Raw genomic sequence first — 23,232 nt, forward strand, 5'->3', positions numbered from 1 at the left:
TGCTGCTAACAAAGCAGAAATCAATGCCTGTTAACATGAATTTGATCAATGGACTTTACAGGCAGAATAGATGAATCATTTGGTTAGCGGGGCAGGCACACACACACACACGCACACACACAAAGTGTGAGTTTGGGAAATGGGAGTTAATCTGTCTGGCTGACTGCAGCCCAGGAGGTGTCTGCAGGGTGCTTATCAGGCACATGGAGAGCAACCGGCTATGAGATGAATGGTAAATGATGCTATGTTTTGCTTTAAAGCAACTGCCTCCTCCCTTCCTTTCTTCCTTCCTTCCTTCCAACGCCTGTAGGGACAAACGCTACAGAAAATGGTTGGATGGATGTGTTAGAAAAAGCAAAAATGAACATGCATGCAAATGTTAGCATGCCCTGGACTCTGCAGTATTACACTTTACTTCTAACCTATAATTGGTAATACTAATCATTTGGAATCGGATAACAGTTTACAGTAAATCGTTTCGAATCCGACGGAATCCACGGTTTCTTTCGTCAGCAACGTGAACCGATGACTTTAGAGTATATTTGAGCAAGAGCACATGGTGATTAACACGAAGGAGGATTCTCACTGGCGCTGACATTTCTATAAACCCAACAGTAGTCGGCCGGTACGAGATGGAATATTTTAATCCAGCGAGAGCTCAACTGCCTTAGCTGCGCTCTCGTCAGAATGTTCCCTCTGGAGAGGGGGCTGCTTAAGATGAGCTCATCGCATCGCTCATCACCTTCATCTGCCATGAGCTAAGCCTCAGGGCCACAGGCGCATGTCTCCTTCGCCCAGCACCCCCGAGAAACATCATATCAAACTCCCCTCAATGACTTCATCCATCTTCTAACATGTCTCGAGGTTGGTTATTTGTTGACACTGGGCACGTTCTGTCATATTGTATTTTACGGTCCTGACATCACCTGATGGGTGCATAAATTTGATCCTTTTATATATATCACTACATTTGTCTAGTAGTAGATCTATTTCTCTAATTACTATTATTGATTAAAGATAAGATCATAAACTCCCGAACTCTGTACAGTGTAGGGGTCTGCACTACTGAATGCATTGAGCCTTGTTTGAATGTGCATCTGTACCTAATAAAGTGTCCAGTGAGTGGATATAATCAAGTGAGGTCCTGCAAAATGAAATGTCAATAAATGACTCTATAATAGCACATTCAAAGTGATCTAATATTATCTTATGGGATTTCTTGAAGAGAGCTGTTATTTAAACAACACCATGAGATAATATTTGCAGCCTGGCTAGTCAGAGGACTGAAAAATAAACTGGTGGGGAGGTGTGTGTGTGTGTGTGTGGGGGGGGGGGGGGGGGGGGGCATGATTCAGGCCACTGATGGAAACAGAGCAGCTCAGGCGATTCACCACACTCGAATATTCCAAGTTGGAATTTCAAAAGGCAGTAAGCACGGATTGGATTTCAGTGATGTGTGTGCATCTCAGTGGGCTTTATCTCTTAGGACCGCCTGGAAAAAAGGGCCTCCTAAAAAAATCATGCAAGTAAATGTAAACACATATTGGACTCAGCGCCAGCTCACACATGGAGCAGGCTTTCTTGCATTTTAGTCGACGATATTGCTCAGAGGAATTCGTTGGTGTGAATGGCCACAATGCTGGGGGTTCAATTTAGGAGCCAACTCTCCAGGTGACGTCCACTGATACCATAACCGAAGCCAACAGAAAAAAAAAAGTCTCAAAAGCCACGGTTTGTTGGTTTGAAACCACTGTTTGTTATTTGGGCCATTTCTAGGTGTCCTCCAAAAGTTACAAATTACTACCACTGTCTTCATGTACACAGAAAAAAAATACCGAGGCATCATTGTGGATATTTTCTGGGAAAGCCATAAGGAATATATGAAATTAGTTACAGCATCAGGTTGAAGGAAAATAATTAAACCCCTGTGAGGGGTGTTGTACTTAGCATCGAACACTTCTCGTCTTTCATCATTCAACACAAAAACAACATATTGACACGTGAGCAACGATACGGACCGAGTACTCCTTTCTCCCTGGATCCTTGTTAAGAATCCGTAGTCCCCGTGGGAGATCAGACTGGAGTGTGGTGGTGTTAAACCCAAACACAACTCTCCCTTTATCTTTCTTATCTCCAACCCTTAGTCACTCCCTCTCGTCATCCTTTGTTGTTCTTTCTCCTCTTCTCTTTCTCCACCTTTCTCCTTCGTCGTGACCTCTCGGGCAGGCCTCTCTGATTTTTCCTCTCAGAAAGAAGATTAGAATTTTTGACAATCAGGCCATGTCCCATGCAGTTGTGGCTGGCTAATTTCAAATTAAATAATGTTCCAACAGTCCACTTGACAGAGAACAAGTGGACAGAATGAATTTTTTGCCCTAGAGCACAAAATGCTTGGACCGTCCTAGTGAACATAACGTGATTCACGGTTGCCCCCTGAGGAACAGACGAGGCACTGGACTATCCATCCATGCATTCATTTTCCATTGCGCTTGTCTTCATGAGGGTCATGGGTGCGCTGGAACCGATCCCAGACAATGGAGGAGAGGCGGAGTGAACCCCCTAGACTGGTCACCAGCCAATCATAGGTTCCAGAAAAGTACTTTGAAATCATGTCATGGAACGGCAAAAAGTTGAGCTTGTCTCTTTCAATTCTGAAAATCCCCTATGTCCTCTATGTGGAATCACCTGAGCAGCATTGAGGTCCCATTCCCAACAAAGCATCAACTCCCGGGCTCTGCTGGCCACTGGAGCGTGCAAATGGGGTCAGAGCTGAGATATGAGTGTGGGACTGCCATCCGTGAATGGGTAAGAGGGGGATGACAAGTCCTGAGGCTACCCCCCTTGCATCAGCAATGTCCAGAGGCCTCCAGTGCAATTTGCCAGCCGATTGGTCATCTTTTTGAAAGCAGATGCTCAGAAAACCGTACAACATCCATGACATACATTTCCAGAACATTTGTGGTTACACTCCAACATTGCTCCAAACTTTGAGGTACTGTATTTTCCGGACTATAAGTCGCTCCGGAGTACAAGTCGCACCAGCCATAAAATGCATAATAAAGAAGGGAAAAGACATGTCGCATTTTTTGGGGGAAATCTATTTGATGAAATCCAACACCAAGAACAGACATGTCATCTTGAAAGGGAATTTAAAATAAAAATAGAATAGAGACAACAACAGGCTGAATAATTGTACGGTATGCTAACGTAAATTAGATGTGTTGATTTGATTGAAGAGTTTGTCCTTAATGACTTGAGACATCAGGCCGTGAATGGCTTCAATGGTCGTCTTGCAGCTATCACGTAAACAATGAACTGAGAACATGCCTAGTATGTCAACATATTAAGAGTTATTCGGTTTAGTGTGAAAATAACATGTGAAATGATATAATAATGTGTTCATAATTTCATACAAGTCGCTCCAGTGTATAAGTCGCACCCCCGGCCAAACTATGAAAAACACCTGTGACTTATAGTCTGGAAAATACGGTGTTTGATTTTGGAGATTCCACCTCACGGGACACTCCTGCATATCTTCTCACCATGACATCAAGTAGACCAACACAATCAAATGACATCCAATATAAGAATGGTATCAACTATATTACATAGATAATGATAAGATCAGGCTTACGGCTCTCAAATGGAGCACATTTTGGCCCAGCGGGATTGAACAAGACAGAGACTGCTGGTTATCTTACTTACCTGCACTCATTTCCTGCTTCCCTGCACAGAACCATTTACCTGGCGAGATGGGCAGCGGACTATTTTGAGTTCTAGGGCTTGACTTTCTGACGTATTGCGCTCACTCTGGGGATTAAAGACTTGCAAAGCCTCTCAACTCCATTTCTCCCGCCTGCATTACTTCCCACTGCAGACTTGGCTGGCTTTCCTATATATTTACTTCAGTTATTTATCACTCCACAACAGTGATGGAGAAGTCTGCAGCGGGAGACAGCCTCTTTACTTTCTCTTTTTATTATCGTGTCATTGTGTAGTCAACTTTAGGTGTGAATGTGAATAGTTTATATGCCACATGTGTCCTGTGACCGACTGGTGACCAGTCCAGTGTTGGACTGCACCTCTCACCCAAAGTCAGCTGGGTTAGGACCCGGAACCCTCACGAAGAGAAGCACTACAGAAAATTGATTGATGGATAGTGATATTTCTTATGCTCATTGGGATCAAGCTTATTCTTTGAAGAAAAAAAAAAAAAAAAACGAGTAAAGGCTTTGCCAATTTGTAGTAGCCATGAGGAAATGCTGCATTTTTGGATAGCCTACCTCAATTGCTAACATAAATTGGCCTGATTTGGGGTTTCTTTGCTTTTTCTCGCCTCACAGGAGAGATGTGAAATTGCAGTAGTTGTTCATGTGACATTTCAGGGCCACTAAAGGTGCCGGGTCATCGACGCTATAATCGAAGTGTTTTACCTCCAACGGGTGGCCGGGCTTATTGCTGCAAGAGATGTTGGGCAAACGGCCTCTGTGGTTACGCCTTGATGCTTTCAAGCTATTTTAACCTCTCAACATCTTACCTCTGTCTGACCTCACTTTCTTATGCAGTGGAAAACAGGTTCGTGCATGCTGGTCAAGCTTGCATTTGTTTATATTTCACAATAAGCGGTCCTCATATAAGTGAGTCCATCCATTCCAGAGTTAATTTGCCATCATCAAGCCATTTTAAGTGGGATTTTAAAAATTATTAGCAGTCATGCGAGTGTGAAAAATAAGTTAACCGCAATGGAGACCTGGGACAATTGACTTTTGACATGTGATGAATTCATGTCTTATGTATTAGGGGAGATGTGTCCAGCTGTATTTCTCAAAGGCTGGATGGATGGGTGGATGGATGGATGGATGGATGGATGGATGGATGGATGGATGGATGGATGGATGGATGGATGGATGGATGGATGGATGGATGGATGGATGGATGGATGGATGGATGGATGGATGGATGGATGGATGGATGGATGGATGGATGGATGGATGGATGGATGGATGGATGGATGGATGGATGGATGGATGGATGGATGGATGGATGGATGGATGGATGGATGGATGGATGGATGGATGGATGGATGGATGGATGGATGGATGGATGGATGGATGGATGGATGGATGGAACACTTTCCAGCACATTTCACTTGGCTGGTCCAGTTGTGGTCGGGTGGTAGCGGCAGACTTTTCTCAGTCCACCTCCCACACTCCACCAACCATGTTGCCATCTCCGAATCCAATTCCCATTGTGATGGATTGGGAGGCAAATTGACAGTGTCACATTTCATATCACAGCAAAGTGTACCGAGGCCAGAAGCTGGGTTGCAGTCTAATAACGAGAGGCCAGTGTGTGTGTGTGTGTCTAAAGGTACATTTTGTGTACGTGTACATGAAAGCAGGCAAGTCTGACGTGTCACAACGCATTAGACAGCGGCAGCGCTGACTAACTGCGTCATGTCAATCTGTGATTGGACGAGCCGGCGGCGTTGTGCGTTAAGATGGCAGTGATCAGTGCAATTAAGATGCCAGATGTCAAGTAGCAAAGCTTATGCACATACAACACCATTTAACACGGCTCCGCATTTAAAAAGCTGCTGCGCACTCATTACCACCACTGCTACTATCACAAGTGAAATGTGATAAGCAGGGGTGATGCTTAGATTTTGCACTTCTCGTGAGAATTAACAGGAATTTGTATTAAGAAGAATATACGTATTGTAATGTACCTGTGGGTTAATATTAATAAAGCTGTAGTTGGTGGGAGGTTCCTATTTTTGAAGAATAATCCATCCAGCCACCTTTCTGTCAGGTTTGACCTTATTAGGGCAATGGGCCTATTTTCAGGATAATATGAATACTTCCATCAGTATTCTACAAATGTCACTCAATCAAATGTAACATCATAATGTGAATATTCATAATAAACGTTGTGGTGGGTGTGAATGATTTGCAGTACTAGAGAGTAAGTTTAATTTTTCTTCTCAAATTTAGAGCATTAGGAAGGTTCTGTTGTAAAAATATACCATTTTTAAGTGGATATCAACTGCGCTCTAGTGGTCAAAGTGATGACAGCACCTAGAAATTAACTCCATTTGCAGGCAGTCCACAGATGTTTGCAGAGCAGCATAAAAAACATCTTCTTTCACATGGCACAACAATCTCTTCCGCCAAATTTCCACCCAACTCACTATTTTTCATTTGATTGTTTGGTATTTAGTTTCACCTCTGCCAAGGTTTGGAATTTGTTAGCATACAGAATAAAACAATTAAGAATAATTCAATTAAATTAGCAAATGACTTAATAATGTTTGATATGCTTTTTATAAATATGTGCTGCAGTACGTACATCATTCTATTAATGTTATTTTAATTTATTCCAATTGTTTTATTTTTATTTAATTGTGAAAAATACATGAATGTTGATGTTAAAGTGAGTCACTCTTAAATTTCAATAACAAATGCATTGGACAGAAAAGGAGTAAAAGATTTATTTCCCTTTTTTCTTCGTGTAAATATCACCACGTTCTTTCCAGCAATCAAATACATACATCTAAAAGGGAATTAATGGAGAAAATGTGACAGATGAGAGAGAGAAAAAAAAGGCCAAGATTAAGGTATGCAGTAGAGCGTCCAACATTTGTTTAGCGGACTTTGTGAGATTGCAAAAACACAGTGAGATGCATTTGTGAGCACTCACAAGTCCATCAGTGGACGCTCGCAGTGTTGCGATTAGACATTCACGACACCAACACTTAACTCTTTCAGAGAAAAGAATTCAGAGAAATAAATTATTCACAGGTTTTGATTTTTAGAATAAGGCTACTGAGGATGAACAGTCTGATCATTAGGTCAGGAGAGATTTTCAGCTATTAAAGTTGAGGTAATACAAGATTGACATTGCAAAAACAGATTTCACATTGCGTTTTTTGTAACATTTCACGAAATGGCATGGTGTGGAGTTATTTGCAACCTGTGGCTATGATTGACAGAGATACACTTTACAAGATAGCAAAATAAAAAGTACCAGTAGATATAAATCCTATCTTTTCTAAGCAGTGCGAAAGATGCTAAAATGTCATTTTTCTAAAGCTTCCACTGAATTCTATGTTGGAATGCGTTTTCATGGTATTAGTGCTTTAAACGACCCCTTTAAGGGAGTGTTACATAATTAAAGCAGCTCCTGCCTTTTATTTGACTTCATCTCAGACCTCTGACCTCCAGTATGGGAAAGGGCATATGAAATTTACAGTCACACAGGCACTTAAGAGAATCCAAACATTAACAAAACACCAGAATTTTTCAATAAAGGCACAACAAACAACTTCACTGACGATGCACAAACAATTGGTCTTTGAGACAAGAACATCACAAATTTTTCAACTCTCACTCTTCCACACAAACACATTAATTGTTTAATATAACAATTTGTGGATTTTTTTCCAACAATTACTATTTATTAAAGTGACTATCACCTTTTTTCAACAATTACTGTTTATTAAAGTGACTACTACCCTTTGTTCATAATTTGGATTTATGATGATTAAAAAAAACAGTCATATTGATACATAAGCTACATACATTTGTGATTAAAAAGTCGATTAATTTTTTTAACATTAAAGCGACAATGATAAGCGCCTTATGCAGAGCATAAAAAATATATCACTTAAGCTAGAGAAATAGTAAGTGATGAGTTACAATTTGCGCAATTCGTGTTAAGGAAATATTGTACATTCAAACGCTTGGATTACATCGATTAAAACACAACCTTAAGCACTTACTGCATTTTACTAAAATACAATTATACTATATCTTATGCCAATAAATCCCTGCAAGAAATTCATATTTACATCATTTTTATCTTCTATATCGCCATTGATTATTATTCCATGTTGAAGATCCATGTATGGGACATACTGTTTTTTTTTTTTTTTTTGCATGCTAATCCTGTTCTTTGATTGGCCAGTCATTAGGGGTGGGAGTACAAAGTAGTTTTTGTTGTAGATGTTGTTTTGGGCTGGGTAACAAAGTGCAATAGTGGTTAGGTATGTTCGAATATCGTTTTTGTGGCTCCATCACACATTCCAAACACGTATTTGAGGTTAATTGGGGACTCTAAATTTTCTGTAAGTCTGAATGATTGCTTGTCTATATATACGGTATACGATTGACCGCCGACCAAAGTATGTTTTGACAATTAGAATAAAATTACAACTGCTTACCTGGGGGGTATTCCATGCAGATAGTTCAGCTAACTCTGAGTCTAATGGTGAGCTCGAGGTTGACACCCTGAGATGGGAGAAACTCTGAGTAACAATTCCAGAACAGCTGATATGAATTAGGTAGATCAACTCTAACTAGGTTAACTTTCAGGTAAGCGTATACACGGCTAGAAAAAAAGCCATCAATAGAGCACTGATACCTTGATTCATCATGGTCACTATGGAGAAGAAAAATCAATCTGTGCACTTAATATCCTTTAAATTATGGTGCTCTTTTTTTTCAGTTTCCTTTCTAAGATTTTCAGTAGAAAGTGTGATGGGCACATGTGACGACATTCAGTTTTCAAAATAAGATACTATTTTTTAAAGCAAGAATGCGTTAACATACTTTTCACTAGACCTCCTTTCTGGAATACCCCATGTACCCTTAAATACCCCTATGACCATCTGCAATGGCCTAGGTGCTCTTTTGTCACAATAAAAATTAGTAGCTAAAGATGTAATTAGACACTTGGGACGGACACACATGCACGCACTCACACACACACTATACAAACGCTCACAGGGAGCACCAAAAGCTCAGATTCACACATTTGAGCAGGATTCGTGAAAAGAAAAAAAGTCACATCATTTACAATGGCATGGAGGAATAAAGAAGTGATGTGTGTAGCAGGATCGAGGTTAACATGATAACTTATTAATTCAGGTTGGCATATGAATAGTTTTAAAAAAAGTAGCTACGAATCAACAGTCAGCACCCATCTTTCCACGTGGAAAGTCATGCTCAGTGATTAAGTACACAAGTGGGCAGCACTGGTATTTAACACCGAGGGATGAGGCCCTTCTTGTAGGCAACCATGCCGGCCACCGTGGCCACAGAAATAAAGGCCGAGAGACCCATGAACTTGACCAGGCCGCCGACAGAAGGCAAATTCCTTTCCCAGAAGGTGGTGACGAATGGGAGTGCTGGCACATCCTGTTGGGATGGAGAAGAGGCGGGGGTTCAATCAAATGTGTCACTTACTGTAGTCAAAGTTCCAGAAGACCCCTCACCTCTGACTCAGGCTCCGTCTGCCAGATCTGGCTGCGATGGATTTTTCCCATTGTGCACAAAATCTGCAGCACATTCAATTGGGGGTCATTGTGCATTTACGTCATATTTGTATTGGTGTGATAAATCTGCAATCAAGTGTTCATTCAAAATGCAAACAGCGTTTATGGAAGACACACTTTAGACACTCTCTTCCAGCAGCGTCCGAGAATTCTGCAAATATTGTAACATCAAAAGACATAGTAGATGTATGAAGTTTGTATAGATAGAAGATTAAAGAGGCCAAAGGACCATTTAAAAAGAGAATTGTAGAGTATTTCAACAAAGCCTGTTAAGTATGCAGAGCATTAAACTTGAAATGGGGTCTTTTACGGGATGTGTAAGGGACACATGAGACATGGATGCATTCACAAGTGACTTTTAGGCTCCAGTATTCCAGCATCAAAGTGAATTAAAGTAGGGCGGAAGTTTTCTAATCTGTAAAACAAAGCCAAGCTGATCCCTGGTGACCGTGAGGGAGTGCCAGCCAATCTTATTATATAGAGGGTATCTCATGATGTTAATGATGTTAGCATGGTACCAGGTGCTCAGCGTAAAACAGAAAAAAGGAGATTCTTTCAAGCCATACACTAATTGAATTTTAGGATATCATGTGCATTATTTGGAAAAACAATATGGGCCCTAGAAAAGAGCCCTGTGGTTTCGACAAGTCAATTTTTAAGCAAAACTAAATTATAAATTTAGCAATGAAATAATATTAGTAGGCATAAAGTTTAGCCTACTTTTATCCACTAAATTGTCAGAAACTCTAGGTGGGAGGTGTCAAAGGAAAGCTGCTTGCTAAATTTCCCAAACGCCCAAATCAAGATGCACCAGTTTTTACACTTAGGAGCACGTGCGTTGTTAAGGAATATGTGTATATTTCAATTCCCCAACACATTGTGTATGTTCTGACCTCCCTGGCTGCTCTCTCTCCAGCCTGGACAGCACCCTCCATGTAGCCACTCCACTCAGTGGCAGTCTCAGTGCCTGCAAAGTACAACCTGCCCACCGGCTCTCTAAGCACCCTGCAAGGAAGACACGGGGAAGCTTTAACCGCAGTTCAGCACAGACACAGCTTGTTTATTCTCTCTATTTACCTTCCAAACTGGGTGAGGATGCCTGGAGGGAAATAGGCCGTGTAGCACCCTCCCGAATACTCCTCTTCACACCAGTTCTTCTCCTCGTAGTGAATCGCCTGGGGCACACATTGATGGGCGGATTTATTTCGATTCCAAATAGTGGGTGGGGAAGAGGGAGACATCTCCGTGCAGGATGGTGGCCCTCAAGGACCAGAGTTTGAAACTTGAACTTTAAATGATCTTCCATGTGTTTGTCTGAACTCACATGCAAAGCTTCCTCAGTGCCCAGAACTTTGGAGAAGCTCTCACAGATCATTTTGAACCTAAACACAAGACATAATTTTCGGTAGGGAAATAAGTGAAAGTGGTTTACACGTTTGTGTTTTACCTCTCTTCTTTGGTGAGCCCACAGAATTTTCTGCATTTGCGGGCCAGGATAAAGCTGTCGAAGGAAACAAAATACATTATTTTAAAATGAATAACAATAATATAATATTTAAGCTTTTATTTTAGTCAAGCTTTTAGGGGTAAAACCTAAAAACATAGAAGTGTAGACATTTTTTAAATCAGCATCTAAAATACATTTAGGGGCAGATAAAACCATCTTGGATTAAATTTTACAATTGATTCACCCCATAATGGCCGGCACGCTGCCATCAGGTTTCGTGTCATCCAACGTCAGTCCAACGGGCGCTCCCTCCTCCTCGATCACCATGCTGCCACAAAAACCTGAAGAAGACAACCCCGCCCAAAATTGCCGAAAAGCAAACCACACAAAGCAAATAAAGAGCTGTCTCTCCCATATTTTAATCACCCTTTTTTCTCCAGAAGTTCTCTTTGTAGTACACCATGCACTTGATGACCGAGCCCATGGGGACACGACTAATGAGTTGATTCCTCAGTGGGGGCAGCTCTGGGTTGAAGTGCATCTTTAGGTTGAGGACAGGAGGGGTGGCCACAATCACATACTTGGCCTGAGGAGATTGGAAAAACAGCCAGTGGATTACTAGACTGTGCAACAGAAAGTTATTGTATTTGTAATTCAGATTTTTCTGAGATATTTGTTTACATAGAGACCTTTTTATAAAGTTGGTTAACAATAGGCAGCAGGACTGGACACAATTTAGAATTTTACGGAATTGCAGTATCCGTGACATGATGATGGAAAAAAGTTTATTACCATGTAAGTCTGTTTGTCTGTCGTCTCGACTAGCACCATGTCGCCACTCTGGTCAATCCGGTAGACCGGAGATTGCAGCTTGACCCGATCACCCAGTTCTCTGGCCATGCACTCGCTGATCTGACCTGACCCGCCTGAAAACTTTCTCTCCTGCAGGGGATGAAGAGCAATTATATTGTGGTATTCTTATAAAGCTATAAATATATATATATATATTGGTTACGTTCATACCTGTCCTCCATTGGTGGTGGAGAAGATCCTCATGGTTCCTCCCGCCTGCTTGATGTACCACAGGAACCAGAGAGCTGACACCTCGTGGGGTTCGGAGGTGACGTTCACGTTAACAAACAGCGTGGCGAAGCGACGGGTGGCACTTCAAACACAAAGCAAGGGCCATTTCATGTTAACTCATACTTTTATGATTGTTTTCATTTGAATTTTAACCTTGCCAAAACATTCCATCAAGTGTAAATAAAGTGTGCTGGAATTATATTTAGACTTGAATTCCAAATGTAACCAACAGATGTTACCTGGTCCAACAGATTTTCTCTATGAGCTGCTGCATGCTCATGTGATCCCACTCCTCAGCATGGGGAGCTTTCCAGGGGGCTTCTCGAGGAATCTGCAAAAAGAGAAACAAATTGACGGGAATTTAATGTGGAATAGAAGAGTATAGAGGTGAGTGGGTCCAGCGTTTACCTCCTTGCCCATTGCGTCAAAAGTCCGGAACAGATTGTTGAAGTCCAAGTGGATGAGAGGGTTCCATGTGGGTGGGAAGAAGCCTTTGAAGGTGTAAGTCTTTCCCTAATAGATAAAACGAAGAATTTAGTTTTGGATTCATTCCAATACCATTTCATGTAACCTTTCCACATTGAAGTCTTAAATTAGGAAAAGGAGCAAAAACACTTTTTTTTAACTCGGTAAAGACCTGCTGAGATTGAAATCTCTTTTACAAACCGGGACCTGGCCAAAAGGTCGTCAGCACACGTCAACTGTAGTTATATTGGTTATCAACATAATTAGCAAACAGGCTTATCGTGCCTCCTGACATTTGAAGTGAACATGAAGTAAGATTATTATTTATGCATGCTACCCAGGGATCTATTTGAGTAAGGTGCACATAATGTACTTAAGGTTGAGGCTATTCAGCTTGAACTTGATTGAACTTTACTTATAAACAAATTGCTAATTATTGTACTAAAGCACAACAGAGGTTTTGTTATTGACTGTCTGGGTCGCATGCACGCGCGCACACACACGCGCACGCACACACACTGTGTGCAAACAATGACACTGAAAGTTTGAAGGGCATGACTGCCATAAATACTTATCTTTGCATGAGAGGTGGTGAAAGACTAAAAAAATTATACATTTATATTTTGAATATCAAATCAAATGTTACCCTCTGCCTTCACACAATAACCTTTTCATCTCCTCGTAAACTGCTGTTAAAATCTTTTGAGTCAGCGAGAGGACGAAGAAAAATTGGGTCACGTTCAACCTTGTTTTTTGGAGTAATATTTATGACATAGTATTCCAATAAAAATATACATGTATTGATTTAGCAATACATGTATTGTGTCGTATTTTATGACTTTTATGACAATTGTGCTATTGTCAAGGTTGGACCTTTGACCTGTTTCTCAACACTCATGTAGTCACTTAGATTAGAAGGTTAAGTGACGAAAGTTCAATGTAGGAAAGGTTAATACACTCAATGTGTTCATGTTTAACTTTTGTTCCCAATGAAAATGGAAAACCTTTTTTTTTTTTAATGCCACCTCAGGATACTATATTTACGCCACACAAATATGTCGCATATGAAAACATTGATTTGGTACAGTGTTCAGAAATGTCTGTTTCCATAAACAGTTCATGAGCGTTTCCATGGCAATGGCGGTGAAGCGTTCACACAGGAAAGGCGAGCGTGTGAGGAGGAGGGGGAGAGTATGCACACAAGCATCTGCTTCTACATCAGAGGGCAGCCAATCGTCTTTCCCTTCGCCGGAAAGACAACACAGATCCAACGGCTGCATCCCCTGTAGGTGGTGCTACATTAACCAAAATATTAGGAACAGCTCAAGCGTGCTTTTTTACACAAAAAACAATCATAATACTTACAAGGTTTCATTTGATCGCATAGTAAAGCGAATAACTCCAGCAAAACACGGTTGGGAGAAGGAGGAAGGCAGGAAGTTGATTGGTGGAAATGATCGACACAGCATTTTTCCAAAGAACAATCATACGCTAATAAAGCTGTGGCACAATTATTCAACAGTTGCATCTTCCACTTAGCCAAATAAACACTTCCCTTAAATACTGTAAACGTCTTGCTTTTAGGTCAAACAAAACGGTAAAAAGTATAGTATGATCTTTTTTTCCCAGCATGATCAATTGATCTCAATTTACGTTGATAACCAAAATAGCAGCACCTACCAACATTTCCGCCCCAATATTAAAGAGCATCTTTTGTTATGTGCAATGGCAGCCGACGTAACATTCTATTACAGTCAGATACATAATCGTATTTTATGTGCATCCATTTTAATAAATGATATAGTAATGTAATTTAATCATTTCTTTTTTTTTTAATTCAAGTAACACTGCAAAACACTTTTAAATAAAGGACATTACAGTTAGCTGCGCTTTGAGGGAATACTTTATGAAGAAGAAATTAAGGTGCATAAATGACATGGCAATATAGAGCAGACTTAATTATCAGATGTTTGTTACGACGGTGCAATGGAGACTGAGTGATAAAGCCCACTATATAAATATAAGAAGATGATAAATTGCATAATAAAAAGTCTGCTAGCCAATGAGTGACATGAAAGATTGCAGTGCTGACAGCTGCAAGGCTCAGAAGCCTGCTGATAAGGAAAGCAAGCGCTGGCCTTTTGGATTACAATCTGCCAAGGAAAAGCTGATTAGCAATGCGGCCACGCTAGCAAAGCTAGCCCCGATTATACAATAGCTGTGCACACGTGCTGAATCGCTATTAGTCCACTGACTTCACACTGCACCTCTGAGGGCAGCGATTGTCTCCCAGGTCACTAAAAGTATGCTACTGTCTCTTTAAGAACAGCCTTAAAAAGATATGGTAATGTCTCTCTGAACAAACTGCAGGCCAAAGTCTACTTGTTAAAACAATAACAAAACAAGGCTATTTATTTTTCTAATTATTATTTAACATGTTAATTTTTTCCTTCTTGAAAAACAGCACACAACAATTAAACGTGTGCAAATATTATCACCCGGCTACTTTCAAGCCTTGCCTGTCACTATATATTCACAAATGCTCTCAAATTAAGAATGCAACTATTATGTTTTTAACCAACACAAGTAATATTTATATGCAGAACAACCAAAATTCAATTCTTGCACACATGCACAACACTATACTGTGTGAAATAGCGCTGAGCATCTGATGGGGCCCACTGTCATGGAAACCAGCCAGGCAGATACAAATGGATCCAACTCCGATAGTTGTTAGGGGAAACGCACTCGCACAGCGGATGGTGTCAATAGCAGGTTGATGCTAATAATAATGTTTAGTTCGGTTTGGTGGTGTACATGGCCAGAGCTTCAAAGTCTTTCTTTGACATTATGATTCACTGACCTGAACAACATAGCCTATAACCAGCCGAGACACACACACTTGGAGTCAGTCATGTGATTTAGAGCTGGGGTAGAAACATGGCAGCAGCATGAAATCGAATCATGTGGAGGAAGAAAACAGCGTTAAGACAGCGCAGCGCCCAATGCTAACAAGATATGGAGGAGAAGCAGAGAAAGATGGCATCTCTCTTATTTGAGTGCTTTCAGCAATCCTTTCAGACACAATTTGAAAAAAAAAAAAACGGCATTATAGCCCACAGGCAAAAATCAGCATCACTCGTATACTGGAGAATAGTACACATGGGATGGAGTGTTTGTTTGGTGCTTGTGTAAGATCTTTTAGGAAGTACTTCTAGGTGACTGGAAGTTGTTTACCTCCTCAAGGTTGTATGGCAACAGATCAGATGTCCATCCATCCATCCATCCATCCATCCATCCATCCATCCATCCATCCATCCATCCATCCATCCATCCATCCATCCATCCATCCATCCATCCATCCATCCATCCATCCATCCATCCATCCATCCATCCATCCATCCATCCATCCATCCATCCATCCATCCATCCATCCATCCATCCATCCATCACCAATGCACTGTGTTGTCCCCCAAAACCAAGTAAAGAGAATATTTGAACACTCACGTCAACATAATGCGCCAGCTTCTCCTGCTCGTTGACTTTGTATGTCTTGATACCGTACTGCTTAGCCAATCGGAGGATACGATTCTGTGTCGGACCGATATAAGCCCCGCCCAGGTCCACCCATTTGGTCTCCTTATTCTAAAATAAAACATAATATGAATGCATTTATGACAGTGAATAACAGTGATTTAAAGAGGGCCATCTTTTGGCCGAACTAGCACTTTCATAGTCAGCATATTCTTGGGAAATGTTATGCTGAAAATTTAAGCAAATGCCAAATAAGAAGATTCTAAATTGATTTATTAAGTTTCGTTAACAACGTTGGGGTTTTTGGTAGCAGTAACCCGTGTTTCATGTTAGCAACAAAGTCCTTAGGCTGATATAATCTCAGGAACTGTGGTTCTTACCCGCGCAGTGAACGTTCGACCACCAACTCTGTCACGGGCCTCCAGGACCACGGGGCTCAGTCCGCTCTCCAGCAACAGCTTGGCTGCACTCAACCCTGGGAAAGGGACAAGACGTAATCAGCAACAACAAGGTCTGCTTTTACCTCAACCAAGAGCAAAGCGTGAAGGAGGAGATTATCTCCACAAATTGTGTTCATTTGACTCACAATGAAGTTGTCAGTCCTGCTCCATAATAAAAAATGCTACGGTCCCATTTTCTTCTGTCATTCTAGACAACCACTAAGTAGTGTGCTAACATACTGTATAGCAAATGCCACTGTACGTTTTGATTTAAAATTTTTAACTGTTGTTAAAGAAAAATGTTGTAGCTGTTGGTATCTACCTTTTGAAGAGAATAAATAATGCTACATTTTTATTATCTGACTTCATCCCTTCTATGGATGAGAGCAAATTAACACAAATATGGTGCTCTAAAATTGTATTCTAATTTTATTTCTGCTAAACCACCATTTCAAATGGCTAGTGATTGATTTTCCCCAGCAACCAGGAAAAAAACGTTTGAATGAGCGTATACAAACTCGATCCCTGTTCAACCTTGAGTAGCTACATAATCTACATATTCTAACTTTGTTAAAACTTGTCATTTCATTATCATACTTTTGTGTTGTTTTAGACTCTTATTTCCACTTACAAGCTTCTCCAGTCTTGTTGTCCTCACCCTTTTGCCCTTACGTCCAACCAGTCGGCTCATTTCCTGTACTTTTGCCCTTCCGGTCCTTTCTTGTTCTGACCATTCATCTCAATCTCTCTCGTTGCTCTCACAATATGATTAAAAGGAGTAGGATTAACTGATTTATATTCCAACTTCAAATTTGTGGACCTGTGGTAACCATAGCGATGACTACTTGGTCATGTGATGGGAGAAAAGGTTTTCACACTCTGTAGCAGCCTTTCTCACTCTGACCTCAGTCATAAAGAACTTTGGCGTGGGAAAACACACACACAGACACGCACACACACGCACACTGTGTCTGGTTGGGTGGGACTGGAGAACGTCAGATGAGGAGATTATTTGTTTTGATTTGGAGTGCATACCAACATCAGTGTTGTTGCTAGTTCATGTAAACTCAGAATTGCGTTTCTTAAAACAGAAAACTCACACATACAAATGTACGAAAAAAAAAGTGAGTCTGTACACGTGTGCAGGATTTATAAACATTTTCAAACATGGAAACTTGAAATGGAATTGTAGGAATAAACCACTAATTTACAAAATTAAACATCACCATTCATAAACTCAAATACAGTTGAGGAAAAAGTATTTTGTATATTCCTGTCAGGAATGACCAGATTTCACGTACGGTTGAATATGAAGAGACAATTGCTCAGAAGGGTTTAGCAGGGACTTGACATTTTTGGGGGTTTTCAAGAATAAATGTAACACTTAATAAATAGACTCACTTAACTCTTCACTCACATAAAACAATAAAATTGCAGCATCCACATTTATGTGCCATCCCTACCTAGCAAAGTTCAGCTAAAAAGTTTTATTATTGATTTTAGTACCGTAAGACACACAACTCAGCTTGGTCATTTAACTTTAGACTGATTTATTGGTTTGTGTTTCATTCATTGACTTTTATTTTAACTTGTGTGACAACGAAAACACATTATGTATGTAGTCATTCGTGTTTTATATTTATTAATATTAATAGTGATGTACGGACGATGTGACGGATGTGCTGTCGTACTATGTGCGGCCCTAGCTGGAAAACTTTGGTTATCGCCAGCCTGGCTACATTTTCTTGACAATTTGGTCCTGGAAACGTACATAAATCATTACCTTTGAGAAGATTAAGATTAAAACTTAAGGAACAGAAATGCATTCTGATTCCTTTGTTCTTCAGTGATCAAATCATTCTTTATGCCTGAATTCACTTTCATCCATCCTTCTGCCTCCAAATCCCATAAAGCCACATTGAGTCTGGAAAGATTTATATGACTTGAAACATACTTTAAGTTGCATTAAAGCAACTAGTGGCTCCTTCTTAGACAAACACTCAGACTGTCTGTGCTTTAGTCATGGCCACAGTAGCCCTCGCAAATTCACAACGCTATTAAAGTGATGGTATTACCTGTGCCAGACTGGGAAAGGTCATTGTCTGTCTTGGGTAACAAAGAGCATCTGTGCATCACTTGTTTATGCCTGCAGCCATCAGGCGGACAAAGAAAAAGTAGCCTTTTATTTGGATTTTCCTTTGATAAGAAAGCTTGTTTGATTAGATTACAAACCTCGTATTATCCTTTTCTGATACACGCAAAAGAAAACACTGAGAGCAACCAGGATGCCAAGCCTCAAACAGCACAAAATAAGTGCATCAAGACGAAAGGCAGAAATGATAGTATAAGCTTTCATCTTTCGGATTGGCTGGGTAGTTTGAGTACACTCATGATGCACGGGGCACACAAAGGTGGCAGTTATGAAGAGAAAGATGAAATAATCAGAAAGTGGGTTTGGGTTCTAAACTGGGGAGGTTCATATTTGATTGTCAGGAAATCGTTATCAATCATCATCAGAATTCACATGCACATATCATCAAATGCTTTCAAAGTATCAAACTGACAGCCTCAATATTTTGGACTTTATGGATGTAATAAGTTTCCTTATTTAAACATATTAAGCTTTAGTGAGCACCCTACAACATTGTATTGATTCATTTATTCATTCAAGGTCCATAAAATCACAAATATCCGTCGGCTCATTTTGATAATTGATGTTTTGATCCCAACATTTATGCTTCCTGTTTATCTATTTAACTATAATCCATTTGCCAAACCTTCTTCCCATTTTACATTCTTCAGACCAATAAATGACCTGCATTATTGTGATTCTTTGTGGTTCAGTTGGATTTTGAATAATTTTCCATCATTGATAACCTCTCATCTATAAGTCTATCCTTGTTTTAACTCCCCACTTGAATCTGTTCTTTTATTGTGAGATCTGTTGGCAATTATTGTCTAAGAGCTCAAGAGCTGGTGCTGTCATCTGTTCTGAGATTTAGGATTGAATTTGGAAAAAGGATTTATGGTACTTTGCTCCACTTTCCTGGATTAGTCTTTGAGAAAGAAATGCGTCGGTCATAATCATGTTGATTTGTTGATATTGTTTGTCATTATTTAATGCTCATTTAATTATTGTTGAGATATCATGTTGCTACTTTGGCTATATTCTCTGATTTCACTGAAACCAACTGGCTAAATAGTTCTTAAATATATACGTATAAAAGAAGTAGAATTAGCTGCGTAAAGCCAATAAATTGAAATAAAATGCATCAAACTATGGCTTGTCTATCAAATAAAATGTTGTGTGTGCTTTTTCTTCCAAGAAAGACAATTTCTTAGAAGCTTAGTAACAAGTGGGCCTCTTCAATCATGATACTGAAAGGCTCCGTATTGATCCACATGGGCCAATTGGAATTCTTCTCGAATCTCACGTCCTTGATTGAGGATCCTGACCGTCCTCTCACAGGCTGGTACAAATGAGGATTTTAATGATAAAAAAAATAATCTACGTTTTTTTTCTTCTTTATTTGGTTGTGTTTTGACCATTTTAAATACTACAGGTTTAGTTTGTAGAGTTATTTAGGTGAAATTTGCTTCCAGTGTTGTTAGCTTAGGCTATTTGTTATTCGAATTTTATGTGCTTATTAATCTTCTTGCCCGGGGCCACAGACGGGTGTCTATAGAAAGGCCCCTGCCTAGATCCTCTTTGCACTTGCACATCCCTCCAGACACTCTGCTTCCGGCCCACATTCTTAGCTTTGATTTCCTTCTGACACAAAGCAGGAACATGAAGTTCCTTCCTTCTGTTTCTTCCTTCCCCTCCTTCTGACTGTGATAAGTGGCTGTCACAGGTCTTTAACGTCGCCTCGTAAAAGTCATCCCAACCCCCGAGGGACCTCTGGCCATAGGCGCACAGCGGCAAAAGGACAATTGCATTTCAAGTGTGAAGGGAAATGGTCATTGAGCTGACAATGATGGTTTTATACGTGTAAACAAATGATGTTGTTCCAAGGCCCTAATCTGGCACACAAGGAGGTTGACGCTCGCCTTATTGAATTGCCTTGTTTCTCCTCCGTTTGTTGCGTACACTTGACTGGAATTTGAAGCGACACTGACCTAAATGTCTCCGTCTGACTCCCAAAGATGGCGTCGGCCAAGAGGAGCTGACAACACAAAGAATACATCTTCCATAATCGCAAACTGAAGGCACAAATCATCTGTGAAAGTCTCTCCAAACGCTGTGCTCAAAAAAGACAAAATTCAACTTATGTTTGGATGGTGGATCGGTAATATGCTTTCAAACTGCTGCCCATCGTCAAAACCAATCAAGTTCTGCAGAACACGTTTCCGGCGTCTGTGCATTCGGAATGCCAATGTTGAAAACAACCCATAAAACAAAGCAATGTGCTTTGCTTCATCTGTGCTGAAGACTAGTGATGGGCGAACCAAATAAAATATCAATAATATTGATACCAGTGTTGGTATTGATACTGATCAATAGCAATTGGTTGTCGTCATCAAATATGTATTATATGGGAAAGATTTTGCTACCGTTCATTATGATGAAGTATTTTGTATTTGTACCACTTTGTACGATAAATAATGCTGATGTGGAATCTAAATGTGAGACAGGAATTGTTTCGTTAATGTTTAACCTAACTCTAACTCACCAATTCATAAAAATCTAAAGTAACCATTCATGGAAATTCATTCAGATGTTGCAATTCCATAATTCACCATCATAACTATTAAAAATAATCAGTATTGAAAATACAGGTTCTGTCTTTACTTCATATTGGAAGGAATGAGGCACAGGTGTCAATTGGCATACAGGGGACAATAGAAGTATGGATCAATAGTCTTCTGCTGCACCGAGCAATGTCTAGCCCCGTTTAATAAATTGAGCAGACTGCTGTATTGTCATCCTGTCATTATGAAGAATCGTCTGGAGAATCACTAAATAGCCTGCATGACTACAAAAGCAGGTTGCATTCATTTCACCGTTTACAGTTCATCAAATCATATTGCATACAATCTACCAATAAAAGAGCCAAAATTACAACCTTTAGACTTTATTGTCATCTTCCAGTATTTATTATACTGGTCTTGGCTTATAAAGTTGGGTTTTGGGTTCTGGACATTATATAGTAAATTTCAACAACCATAATTATTCTCATAGCACTTCTTCCACTTCTAAATAAAATTTTTTTTTTCGTTAAAAACTTTGACAGCGTTCAATAAAACCGAGCATTATTTTGTTATCATTTAAAGCAAACGTTTTTAAATTGTGAAGAATGGGATGGTGTCACACAAGAAGACATGCAGGGCTGTTGCAGCTGTGTATGGTTCTTCCACATGTTACTGAGGCCACTGATAAATTTAAGGAATAAACTGTAAAAAGTAAAATAAGCTATAAGGCATTCGCAGAGATGTATCCATTTTGACAAAAGAATACTAAGTGTAATATAAAAAAAAAACACAATATACTTTTTAAAAAATCCTAAAAATATTCCAGTGATATGAACTAATTACAATTACAAATTATAGAAAATAATAAGATAATAAACCTACTATTCTAAAGAAACAATTTACCAAATTGCCATATTTTTGTGCTGTCCAGTTATATAAAATACTAAAAGTAAAATAATAAAAGAATAATGAATTTAATACAAATAATGTACTTTTTAAAAATACTTAAAATAGAACAGTGGTATGAAATAATAAAAAAGCATATCATAATATCATAAATAAATGTAAATACAAATAAAATGGGTTGTTTCATATTATCTTGTCACATGAACTAGTCAGCACTTCTCACTGATGCCACGAATAAAAGACTTGCTATTTTGCACACTGCTGCCATTTTTTTTCTGCAAAATGTCCTCCAGCAAAACAATGACAAGTCTGTCTAATTGAGCAAGCAGGCAGACAGGCAAACCAAAGGATAGAGACCCCAACACACCATCCACCCCTTTTCCTCTTGCTCTTATGTAATGCAAAGTCTGCTGTGTGTGAATGATAAGCTCTTACTCAACAGGCGCCGTTCTTCTGCAACTACTGTTGCTCATCAAACACCTAATATGCCCTTAGGGTGCATAAAACCTCATTTGCATGCGTTTTGGTAGAGGCACAGTAGTATTATGCAAAGCATCGGTGCAACAGTTGTCCCTTGCACACCACAAGCCAATTTACTTTCTTGCAACGGAAAACAATGTGTATCTGAAGCAGAAACAACTGTCAAAGTGCCGCGTTCCTCACCAGATATTCCTCCGCCGACCACGACCACGTCGTAGGTGTTGCCGGGAGCCGTCATTCTGCTCGATGCGTCGTCCTGCCTTCTGCTGCCTCGCTGATGGCAGGGGCGCATCTGTATTATAAACAGACACGGTGGGCGGGAGCTGGTGGGAGGGCGTGCACCCCCCCTAGCAAGACTCCGCCCAGCATGGTTGTAAAATGCTTTTGACCCCTCACTCCAAATAAATCAATACAAAATATGCCCTGTAATTAACCAGTAAATAATACCAAACATTGAAAAATGCCAGTCCAGTCGATCTTCAACAGCCAACAAATAATAATAATAATAATAATAATAATAATATAAACTTACTTTGTACTACTATCATTATTATTTAGCCTCTAAACTTTACATTTCTGCCAAATCATTTGATATAAAAGAATATTTTATTTAGAACAAAATAATACAATTGAGCGCTGGGTGTGGCTGTGCAAAGTCACACATTAAAGTGACATTAAATAATTAAACCACAATCCTCACTACTACGGTTTAAAGATGATTATTACTTCCAATTGACGTCAGCGTTTGAAGGCTAAAGGGATTTACATGTAAGTTAGTAGTTTACGGATTAATTTTAATGCCGTCACGTGCTTTCATATGTGAGTATAACACACATACCAAACAACCAAAA

General features: G+C 39.8%; 1 protein-coding gene across 10 annotated transcripts in view; it reads right to left on the reverse strand.

Moving 5' to 3' along the window:
- maoa (monoamine oxidase a) overlaps nt 1-22,674 on the reverse strand; it is a 35,143-nt gene extending 12,469 nt beyond the window's left edge. For 6 of the 10 annotated variants that reach the window (XR_015859823.1, XR_015859821.1, XR_015859824.1 and 3 more), the window contains exons 1-15: nt 22,565-22,674; nt 16,244-16,338; nt 15,837-15,974; nt 12,273-12,377; nt 12,104-12,195; nt 11,805-11,946; nt 11,574-11,723; nt 11,208-11,367; nt 11,026-11,122; nt 10,782-10,835; nt 10,659-10,716; nt 10,412-10,509; nt 10,228-10,339; nt 9,275-9,337; nt 8,222-9,197 (exon numbers count right to left, since the gene is read on the reverse strand). Coding sequence is in view for 1 of the 10 variants with exons in the window: in XM_088382887.1 (XP_088239013.1) it covers nt 9,042-9,197; nt 9,275-9,337; nt 10,228-10,339; nt 10,412-10,509; nt 10,659-10,716; nt 10,782-10,835; nt 11,026-11,122; nt 11,208-11,367; nt 11,574-11,723; nt 11,805-11,946; nt 12,104-12,195; nt 12,273-12,377; nt 15,837-15,974; nt 16,244-16,338; nt 22,565-22,673 (1,629 nt within the window). In the remaining 9 variants the exon portion in view is untranslated. Of the gene's footprint in view, nt 1-6,470; nt 9,198-9,274; nt 9,338-10,227; nt 10,340-10,411; nt 10,510-10,658; nt 10,717-10,781; nt 10,836-11,025; nt 11,123-11,207; nt 11,368-11,573; nt 11,724-11,804; nt 11,947-12,103; nt 12,196-12,272; nt 12,378-15,836; nt 15,975-16,243; nt 16,339-22,564 lie in introns of those variants that run through there. The other 4 variants (XR_015859827.1, XR_015859826.1, XR_015859825.1 and 1 more) reach the window with 2 other exon arrangements.
- Nucleotides 22,675-23,232: the final 558 nt, after the last annotated feature.

Source organism: Syngnathus floridae, chromosome 8 (assembly GCF_059516105.1).
Source record: "Syngnathus floridae isolate MCC-2025c chromosome 8, RoL_Sflo_1.0, whole genome shotgun sequence".
NCBI classification, from domain to species: Eukaryota; Metazoa; Chordata; class Actinopteri; order Syngnathiformes; family Syngnathidae; genus Syngnathus; species Syngnathus floridae.